The sequence below is a fragment of the Vicia villosa genome, linkage group LG2 (genome assembly GCF_029867415.1).
Source record: "Vicia villosa cultivar HV-30 ecotype Madison, WI linkage group LG2, Vvil1.0, whole genome shotgun sequence".
In the NCBI taxonomy this organism is placed as follows: domain Eukaryota; kingdom Viridiplantae; phylum Streptophyta; class Magnoliopsida; order Fabales; family Fabaceae; genus Vicia; species Vicia villosa.
In genome coordinates this window covers 205,050,504-205,062,373 of record NC_081181.1, presented here as the reverse complement: position 1 = coordinate 205,062,373, position 11,870 = coordinate 205,050,504, and the positions used below count along the sequence as shown (strand labels likewise).

The 11,870-nt window shown below is 33.3% G+C and overlaps 1 protein-coding gene across 1 annotated transcript; it reads right to left on the bottom strand.

Moving 5' to 3' along the window:
- Positions 1 to 277: 277 nt before the first annotated feature.
- On the bottom strand, positions 278 to 3,272 carry LOC131648024 (universal stress protein PHOS32-like). Its single transcript, XM_058917825.1, has 3 exons — positions 2,507 to 3,272; positions 1,062 to 1,238; positions 278 to 569 (listed from the first exon to the last, which is right to left on the bottom strand). Exons 1-2 carry the CDS (start codon positions 3,174 to 3,176, stop codon positions 1,066 to 1,068), a joined length of 843 nt encoding a protein of 280 aa, XP_058773808.1. The 5' UTR covers positions 3,177 to 3,272; the 3' UTR covers positions 278 to 569; positions 1,062 to 1,065.
- Positions 3,273 to 11,870: the final 8,598 nt, after the last annotated feature.

The following is an 11,870-nucleotide window of genomic DNA, read 5'->3' as shown; positions in this document are numbered from 1 at the left end:
GTGTAATTGTCAAGTCATTCAAGAGTTCTAACACATAGTATGCGCTGTTTCTTCCAAAGTAAAAGGAGCGTCAAGGACCTGTTTTGAAACAAAGACACCAATAGAAAGGACAACACAGCCTGTTCAATCTATTTCACATCACATAATTGATTAATCAAACAATTCAACTTTTTATTTAATACACAAAATAGTACTCCACTAAATAGAAATATGAGTTCTTTCTCAGAAAAAAATAGAAATATAAACTAATTAGAATTGTCAAACAACATATATGGAATAAGTTAAATACTAGAATGCTCATTGTGATAATGTGATCTCCCACATGCAGACGCAGTAGAGAGAATAACCCCTAAGGCTAAACTACATAAAGGAGTATGGTTCAATACATACAACATTACAAAAGAAAAATAAACAATATTTCAACATCCTCCAGAGTCCACATCAAGCCATGCAAATGCATGCTTAAACTTTCCATACTTCATATGCAAGAAATGCTTTAGATACATAACAGGAAAAGAAAAGAACCCACTCAACAACCATGTTGCAAATCCTTTAAAGTCAGATACATTCTGCAATGAAACAAGCACACACAAAAAAAAAGTTTAGATCCAGTTGTTTCAACCCTTACATAAGAGAGCAAAAGAGCATAAATTTATAACTATGAAACTTAACTTTTTTAACATGTATATATAAATACTAACTACCAAAAGCAGAAACAAGTAAGGAAAAAAACTTTAAGGTTTAAATGTACAACTTCATAGACAGAAGCAAGGGGTGATCAGACTCCTGCTAATCATCTGCCCAAAACCTACCAACAATTAGGAAGTCAAACTTCACTTTCGCAACCAGTTTATATGTGCAAACAAAATGAATTGAAAAGGAAAAAGCAACAATCAATAAGGCAAATTTAAAGTATAAACATATGCTTTTATGGCATGAACTAATTCGATGAATAAACACTTGATCTAAACAACGTAAAACTAACTTCTAGTTTTTATCTGCACATTTACCTTTTGAAGTTGACTTATAGACTTATAGTATATGCATTAAAAATTAATTACCTTTTTAAGTATGTCTATGCTTGGCACGCTTTGCACGTTTGCGCCTAGTGGAGGTATGGGATTGTTGTCGCCTCTCATTCTCAAGTAAACTCATCAGGAGTTCTTCATCACTGTCGCCCATAAGCTCTTCTTCTAGGATTTGATCGTAGGCTCTATCCATGAGTTCATTGAGGTCGCCTGAATGGTCAGGATTTATCAGATGGTCGATTCAAGCATAAATACTTAACAGAATTTGATAAGATTAGAATATAAGAGAAGATTGCACAATTGAATGCCAGAAAGATTTTCTCTCAACGTTAAGAACAGGATTACAATTAACTTGATGATAATTTGAATAACAACAAGTTTATGACCTGTACATAACACCTAGTTTTAATAACGACATGTACATAACGCCTAGTTTGAACAACAATTGCAAGTCTACAACATTCCAACATTATCTTAACTAATTATATGTGATTCTATAATCATGTTACATAATGTTTAACGATCTTGGTGTTGTCTCTCAATCATCTCAGATGTGTCTCGGTGTTGTCTCTCAATCATCTCAGATGTGTCTCGGTGTTGTCTCTCAATCATCTCAGAGGTGTCGTTGAAGGGGATCTCCAATTCCTTGAACTTTAAATCTATGCCCTTGTTTTCTACTACCTTTATATTTTCTTCATCCTTAAAATGGGCTAATTCTACCATGATAGACATTCTTCCCATAAGTGTGTCTTGCATGGTTGTAAAGACATTGATAGAAGTTTCTTGCTCTCTCTAACGAAACTACCCACAACAGGTAAATGTGACGAATTATCAAAAAATTGACTAACTATAAACTCGAAAGGGTCCAAAATATATGGTTTGTTGCCATTGCAGGGAGAGGTTCAAAGGACCATAGTGAAAAGGTGGTCCACTAACATGGATCACCGCGTTTACCATTGTAGGCCTCAAAGTTTACACTAACAATGAACCAGGGAAAGTGCAGGATAATGTTAAGAACCTTTCTTCCCTAAGCCATGTTTTACACTAAATAAATACCATCTAGCTCACGAATCTGAATAGAATTCAAGCTTTTAAGAGTCACAAATCACAATACAGCAAAGATACTCAAATAAGTTATCACATTCACAAACGAATTCTATGCAGTAGCAAGAACTTCCTAGAAAGCAATTGAAATTTTTCATCAAATACCTAACATTGACTTTACACAAAACCTCAAAATCTCATTCATATTTCACTAAAATTTACCAAAATCAAAACCTAAACCTAATTCCTTTTCATGAAGCCGTCGCGATTATCTACTATTCTCACACTATCTCTATTCCAATAACAAGCAAGCATCAAATTCAACAAAAACAAAAAAACAAACAAAATCAATCAATAAATCACAATGTGTGAGCATCAAAATCAACCTTCAAATGCTTCAAAACAGAAAAAGTCTAAAGTATATAACCACAAACCTCTGCTAAGTAGACCTTCGTTCTTTAGACGCATAATCTCATCAATTTCTTCCACATAGGTTGCCTTCGGCGGCGCCATCACAAAATCTCCTGTGAACATTTCAGCCACAGAATTGGCAGTCGAATCTTCAGCCACGGAGTTTACAGAAAAGTTTCCAACTACAGAGTTAGCAGTGGAGACTACATCTTCTTCCACATCCTTTCCATCGGAATACCGAGCCACTACAACCGGACAGACGCAATAGAGCTCGCAGTAGTCACCGACACTTCCGCGGCTTCCGATGATGAGTGCGCTGAGATTGATACCACAGATCTCAGAGCAGAGACGCTCCTTAATCTCGCGATCCATCACAATGTGGACGTTGTAAGGAATCTGCGCCTGGCGTAAAGGCTCCGCGAAATCGTTCACTCTAGAAATTGTATACATGTGAAAATAGTTTTTGATTTTCTTCATCTCGTCGATGTGGTGGTTGTTGGCGGTGGTGGTGGTGTGGTCGTGGGTAGTGGTGCAGACGTGGAGGAGGACCACGGTGTCGCCTTGTCGTAGGTAGTGTTTGACTGCCCATATGATGGTATATGCGCCCTCGTCGGAGAGGTTGACTGCTATGCCGATTTTGCGGGGAGCGGTGGCGGTTGACGGCGGTGTGGAGGGAGAATTGGGATGTTGCATTCTGAATTTGTAATTCCCGCCTAAAATTATTGTGTTGTGTTGAGAAATGATTGAGTGGGTTGGTTTAGTGTTGGTTGGGGCTCTGGACTGTTATTTGTATGGGGTGGCAAAATGGATGGATTGGATGGATATGGATTGGATTGTTAATGGATGGATCCAAATAATCCATTAATCCATTATGATCCACTAAAATTTATTTTAAAAAATCCAATCCAATCCATCCATTAAAAAATATAATCCATCCAATCCATCCATTAAGCTATTTTGAACGGATGGATATCCATCCATCCATAAAATTAATTTTATATTTTTTAGAATTTTTTTTCTATTTTTACAAAGAAAATTGTTTTTTCTTTTATATTTCCTTTAACTAATTTTTAATTATATATATACACCTCGTTCAGGGCCTTGATAGAAAATCAAACAAGCATAATACAAGTTTTTTTTTTCTGATTACATTATTCTTAGTAGAATACAATTAATTTTCTGATTACAAGTTAATTTTAAATACAAACACACAAATTTCATTTTAGTGAAATATAGCCAAAGTTAAAAAACAGAGTAATGACTATAAAGCTTTTATTCCAGTTTGAGAGACAAGTGCATTGGTAAGGACGCGTTTGACTTTTTCCAAAAGCAACAAAAGAATTTTAGGATGAAATAACACCGTTAAATGAGTTACAAGCATTTAAATACTAATTAAAAATATTGTCCATTAAATAAATTTACGAGAGAAACGTTTTTATTTTAACATAAATAAATTTTTATTTGATTAAAAATATTGTCTATTAAAATTAAAATAAAAGAATCAAATAATCCAATGGATTTTCAAAATTTGTTGGATGGATTGAATCCATCCATAATTTTAAATGGATGGATTAGATCCAATCCATTAAGTAATATTTTCTATAATGGATGGATTGGATGGATAATTTAGTGGATGGATTGGATGGATTTTGGTTTAACGGATTTGATTGCCACCCCTAGTTATTTGTGTAGATTTTGTAGATAAGGTTTACTTATTAATATTTGAGATCTTCTATTCACACCTCTATCTTTTCGGGAGGAACGAGTCACTTTATTCTTATGGCATTTTGCAATTTCGGTGTATTTAAAAATAGAAAAAATGGGTGATGCACTGACAGTGTAAAAAAGTTTTACACTGTCAATCAATCACGACCATGAATCAGGACAAATCAGACTGTAATTTTAAAAAAAATTATATGACATGGCAAAACGATTTGTTTCTATTGGATGACAGCGTAAAAAAATTTTACACTGTGAGTGCACCACCTTTAACCTCTTAAAAATAAATGAATAATAGTACTTCATCATCCGTTTTAAAAAAGTTTATAGGCATCTTAATGCAACAATATTACCCTTAAACATTATACTTTTAAGGGTAATTGTATTTCTGAAATATATTAGTCCTTCTGTTAATATTATTTTTAAATCGGTTTTTTTTTTTTTAAAAATGTGACTGGGTTGTCACGTCGGGTTTTATTTTTTATTTTTTAAATACTAAGTTAATTTTTAATTTTAATTTTATTTTTAAACAATTCTAATTTAATAATATCAAAAAAAGCCAATATATATATATGACTCTCTCTCTCTCTCTCTGGCGAAAAGGCATAATTGAGGGCGACCACCGAAAACTCCGGTGCCTTCGACGTCGACGACTCACCCATCTCTGGAGCCCCAACCGGAGATATAGACTGTGAAGACGAGCAATCAAACAACTGAAAGTATCAAAGGTGCTAGCTGTAACGATGGAGAAACCCCTGATGAAACCCTTAAAGATGACCAAACTACTAAATCGAAGGACAAGGTTGTGGAGAAAAACCTATATGTGGGTATCCTCAGTGAAAATCGCAACCCTGCGAAGGGTCTGGTGATGAAATATGCACCCCTAGTGTGATTAACGAAAGAGCAGAAATCGAAATCGACGAAGCTGATGCAAATTTGGAGATGCAATTCTGGAGTAATTCTTTAATCATGTATGTCCTTGGTGAAGATCTGAGTATGCACACAGTTAAGAACTATATGGAGAAGATGTGGAACTTCATTCAACTTCCAGATATGTACTTTCATGGTGAAGGATATTTCATCCTAAGGTTCAAAACTAGTGATGATAAGGATGTTGTAATGATGAAAAGCCCCTACATCATAATAGGAATGCCAATGCTTCTGAAGGAATGGAGACCAGGGTTCAACCTCAAGAAGGATATGCTCAAAATCCTCCCTATTTGGATCAAGCTGCCAATGCTTCCCCTCCACCTCTAGGGAGAAGAAAACTTGAGTAAGATAGCAAGTGCCTTTGGTACCCACTTAGTGACAGATGAATGTATTGCCATCAAATTATGTGTTTCATATGCAAGGATATTGGTGGAGGTAGACATCACTCAAAAGCTTCTTGATGAGATAGACCTTGAGGAAAATGGTGGAAATACAATTACCCAAAAGGTTGAATACGAATGGAGACCCAGATATTGTGATAAATGTTAGATTGTGGGACATAATTGTGAGTTCGAAAACAAGAGAAAACAGTGGCAACCTAAAGCTAAAGTAGACACACTTGAGGAAAAGCCACATACAGAATCTGTAGGGCCTTTTGTGGAGATTGTCACTACTCCTAAAAGAGTTAATAATAACATAGATGCGGCTAATGATGAAGAGACCTGGAACATGAGCACTAAACTAAGTAGAGATATAGGCAAATCAAGTGTTCTAACAGGTAAAGTATCTGGAATTCCTTACTTAAATGGTTTTCAGGTACTAGAGGATTTGAAAGAACCTTTAGTATCCATAGATAGGGGACCATGATTTTATCTTGGAACATACGGGGGCTAAATAAGGTAGGTAAAATTAAAGAGATTAGCTCCCATCTCTTGCATCTTAGACCTACCATTTGCATATTGATTGAAACTAGAGTAAAGAAGAATAACATTACCAAAGTTAGAGACAAGCCTAGAATGACTGATTGTTGGCTGGATAATTCCACTACTCACCCTAATGGCAGAATTTGGATCAATAAGGATTATACTAGGGTTGAGTTGAAGTTTTTAGCCTCTCTTGCCAACATATACATTGTGGTGTCTATACTATTACTGGGGATTTTCAATACTGGTTAACTGTAGTCTATGCACACAAACCAATAAGAGAGAAGGAAGGCCTTATGGAAGATTATTGAGAAATCCATGATACTAAGGCTGGGCCTTGGTGTGTCATTGTTGACTTTAATAATGTAGCAAAAGGTCAAGAAAAGATTGGGGGCAAGCTAGTGAGTGAGAATGAATACATTGACTTACTCAATCTGATGAATAAAATTGAGTTAGCTTAGGAGATTTCTTCACATGGTCAAATAAGCACTCTATTGGGACTATATATTCTAGGATTGATAGAGCTACCTACAATGTTCAGTGGTTCCATCAGCATAGCAATCATACCCTGACAATCCTTCCCCCAATATATCAGATCATTCTCTTCTGCATATTAGAGGCCCTGAGGACAGGCAGAAAAAGCAGAACCATTTTAAGTTTAACAATTACTTAGCTGACCTGACTGGTTTTAAGGAAATGGCAACTGAATCTTAGATGAAGCCAGCTAGAGGGAGTCATATGTACATTCTGTGGTACAAACTTAGGAGACTTAAATTGGCTATCAAGAAGTTTAGTAGAGATATTAGTACCCTGCAGCAGAGATTACTTCAAGATAGAAGTGACCTCCATAATGCCCAAAAGGAGATGCTCCATAATAGGATAGATCGCATGCTCATTGAAAAAATCATACAACTCACTGAGGATTTTATTCAGATGCATGACCAGGAGGATAGTATGCTCAGGCAACATGCAAAAACTTGTTTCGGCCATAACTTGAGAACTGTAACTCTGATTTGTGTCCGGTTCAAAGCATTGGAATGCTTATTCAATGTTCTATCTAACAATGACTAAATGACAACCAAATTGATGATTTTTATCATCCTTATTTTGAGCCTTATTCTTTGATGAATTGTTAAACATTGCATTCTTGAAGCTTAGTCTTTGGCTCTTATTACTCGATGCTCCAATTATGAATGAATACCTATAAAATAAATGAAAAACTATAAAATGATACATAAATGAATCGAAAACTCGAATAATACGTAATATGTACAAATATAACAAAAACGTACGCATTCATGCACAAGTTGAGGAAAAGAGACGACAAGTGCTGCAAAACTATATACAAAAATAACTACAATTTGGCACTTATCAGACGTCGCTTGTTGATTAACAAATTGCAAGTGATTAAAGTGGCATCCTTAGGTTTATAATTACTATCTTCTTGCTTTAAAATGTGTAGCTCAAGATCTTTTTATGTTGTGATTATTTTACCCATTATGAGCTAAACTTTCTTTGTTAGATAATGTGAATTTTAATGAAGTAGCTAGTAATCTTTTCAATGTTATGAATAAATTGTCTTAATATATTTTATTCATGTGAATTTAAGCCATATATTTATTCTTTTGTCTGGCCACCTAGGGAGTAGATTACAACTTGTTAATGTTTAGAGGTCCATTGACAAGTGGAACTCATGATAAATGTGGTTGAAAATAGTAGGACAGAAATATTCACTAGAGTAGTCACTTTAGAAACAAAGGGCTACAGTCATATGAGAAATCAGAAATTATACCAAATATGCATTAATGTTATTGTGACACTTAGAGAGTTGTTCCCCTAACTTAATGCATATGCTTTGATATTGTGGATATACACCACCAGTTCACTTCATGCATCATTTGTCACGACATAACATATCAGACTCATACAGTAGATGAATTCATTAAATGGAACATTGTCCAACATATTCTTTCATTATCTAATAACTCTTAATTATCTTATTTGGTTTTCCACTTTCTTAACCACGTGACACACACAATTATTTTATTAACTTTACTCATGTTTACTTTACATCTTCTTGTATGAAAATTGTTATGTTAAATACAATCTCTATGGGATTGATATTATTTCTTATCACTTGCTACTAGTTTGACCGTGTATACTTGCACGTACAAAATAGCCATCAAATTTTTGGCACCGTTTTCAGGGATTGTTTCGCTAACATTTTGATTTTGCATTGAGGTTTGTGAAATTTACATTTGAGCTTTTCATCTTTTTTTGTCTTTTAGTGACACGAAAGACGTGCAAGAGTACTACATGTGCAAGTTGATTTCTCCATGATGAAAACCATTCGAACCCCTACTTTGGCTATTCAACTGGATGAAATACACAACAATGTTGAAGTATTTTATGAAGCCATCTAGTGTGGCAGTTACTGCACCACTAAATGTCATGACATATAACTATGGTTTTACTTGTGAATGATAAGTGAATCATCCAAGTTTTGCTCCTAATGAAAATGTGATAAGTAATGGAACCAACCACTCAGAGTTTATTTTTAAAATATTCATGCAAGAAACAACGTCACAATTTTAAGCTTAAGGAGAGAGCGTATAAAATTTGGAGACTCAAATTTGTCAAATTACTATTGCTCTAAGCTCAATGGAGTATGAGGAGCCAAAGCCCTCTGAAATGGTAAAAGAATACACACTATAAGTTGAAACAAGACAACCTGCTACTAACACAAAAACTATTGATTTATCGAATCCATATTTGTAGAATAAGAGTTCTTCTGTCACGTCACCTACAACTACAGAGACACCATTTGACGTGCAAGAATTTGAAGAATCAAGAATTTTTTTAAAGAAATAACACCTCCACCATTCCCTCAAAGAATAAGGAAAGTCAAAGACGATCGACAATTTGGAAAATTTATGTTCATGAAGGATGAAGAACTTAATGAGAAAGGTGTCTTAAAAAGGCCTCCACTAAAGCCACCCGACGAAATTTGGTTCAAAAATATAAAACGATGGTGATGATTTATAATATTACAAAACATAATATTCCATTTATGTCACTTCTAAATATTTTAGTACATTTCTTCCCAAAAACTAAAGAAAAAGAAGTTGAAATCAAAGAATGCTATTGTCCGCGAGGGGACCTCTAGCATGCCTCTTGAGGGTGAAGAAAGTTGGATGAAGTAAGTAGACAAAGTATTAAAGAAGAGAAAAATTCCCAACAATTTAGAACGAGGAAAACCAACACGCTTGTAGCTTGATAGACATTTCTCACTTAACAAACAAACTATATCATGATTAATTTTAGTTTTCTATTTTTAGCTATTGTTTTGTTTTGTCGTACCATAATGCCCTATTTATTGATAATAGAGACATTGTCCTCAAGTTAAGTTTGAGGCTAGGGTGTTATCTATTTAAATTATGTTTTAAGTCTGTGTTTGTTGTCGTGCCACAACCAGTCTGACTCACAGTGAGGACATTGGTCTTAAGTTTAGGGGTGTGACATCTTTTTGCTATTGTTTTATTTTAATTGAATTAAAGAAAAAATTATTATTTTTTGTGTTAATGTGTTTAAAAAGAGAGAAATAATAATTAACCAAATCTTGAAATAATAGAATTTAAAATAATAAAAAAAAACTCTAAATATTTTTAATTAAATTGTTGAAAAATATTTAAAGCAAGGTCTTAATTAATTATAGTAATGCACGAATTGTGATTTAATTGAGTAACCCCTGTCACGCCAAAAGAAATCAGAGAAATAGTTAATCTTTTAAGTAGTTTGAATTGCTCATGTGTATGAAATAAACTTTGTTGTAAGATTTAGTTTATGGGAGAAAAATACTACTAGTAAATAGGGTTAATAAAGAAGGGAGCTACAAAAAAAAAAAAAACAAACAAATGTGTTGTTGACATCATGGATAAAGACTGAATTATGAATGTTTAGATACAATACTTTGAGAAAAAATCTGATTGTTAAAAATGTGTTGTTGATTTAAAAACTTTGTATATTTATTATTTATTTATGATGTTATCTATCGCGTCACCTTAAGAAATATAATAATTTAAGTTTGAGTGTGTAATATACTTTGACAGACCTTTAATATTATAACAACTTTATCTCTTTCACTGATAGTTTGGAACATCTCCGATATAGTTTGGGGAGCTAAAGCATTGGTGTGGCGTTGATCTTTTGTAGGGAAAAATATACATCTTAATTGTAATTTTTACGAATTTAGTAGGGATCCCCTATTCTTTTTGTCGTAATGCTCAATTGGAGTCTATTTTTCTTGGTCCGGTACTCATTCCGGGCTTCTTGTATCTTGTTATGAGAACTTAGGTTCTCTTGATCAATATAATCCTTGCTTATTAAAAAAAAAAAAAATCTCTTTCACTAATAGTTTTACTAAACTATAAACTAATTAATAATATGTAAAAACTAATTTTTCCAAATGAACTTGCTTTGCCTCATATTTATAGATTTTCAAGATCTAATCTCCCCATTAGGCATAATATAATATAATTCACTAATCTTACTTTTATGTTGATTTTCCTTTAAGTTTTCTCAATTGCATTTGTTTTTCCACCTTAAATTTGTTGGGTGAACTATAATTTCTCCGAACAAATTTGCCATATCTTAACTCTTTCCACTATGCGCCAATGATTCATTGTCCAATATACATTTGCATATTCAAACGATAAACAATGCAAATATCAACTTTGAGTGGTCTCCATCGTCCGCTCTTCAATAAGAATAAGAACTCTCTAAACAAGTTTAGAAACATAGTTTATCCAAAAATCCTTATAAACTTCATCCTTCATTCACATTTCTATTCTTGATATATTAATCTCTCAACTGTGCTTTAAAACTATAGACATTTTAAAATTAAAATGACTAATTAATAAATTTTTTCAACTACACTTTGGGTTAAAGAGAAAACTTAAATAGGCTTAATTTGAATGCACTTTTTCTTATAGAATGTTATTGTTATACTAATACCTATCTTACTCCTGGCAGATATATAGCACAACTGAAAACTGATAATGGTTGAATAATTAATTTTGTTGTACTATCTTTCAACTATGAGGAAGAAAAGAAAACATAGGAAGAGATATTAGGGTGCAGTTTTACCTAAACAAGAGAGATTAATTACAGGGACACAAAAAGATGAAGCACCCAATTCAAAAAAGTGATTATAATTAAAAAGCTTCCACATCAATCCTCACTTCTACTGACACTGCATTTTCTCTTCAAACATATAGCCTGTTTGCCGCAGCCACTCTGCCAAACAACTCTCACTACATGAAAAAAGAAACTCTTAATTTCATGCATTAATTTTTAAATAAATCTATTTATTAATTTATTTATTTTCCCTATGTTCTTATACTCTTATTAGCTACACAACACAAATGCCAATATTCATAGGTTTTTTTAGCATTGGGATCTATTTTAATGAATAATTTTTTTCACATTTTTTGAAGCATTCTCTATACTTGACTCCCATAAACGGCATGACAGAAAAGCCAGCATTTGTTTCAGCACATACAACATTTAAATTATCTTTAGAACAGAAATTTTTACATTCTTCAAAATCAATTATTTTTTAATCATCTCAAAAGTTAAATAGTGTGATCAGAATTTACTATAAAGCATTGACACTAATAAATTCTATTGAATGTAACAGTTGTTAGGGCTTAAAACCCAGAAACACAATAACAACATAATAAACCTAAGAAAACAATAACAATACTAGTTTTGTTTTTTTAAGGTATAATAATAAGTACTATATAGTAGTGTTAAT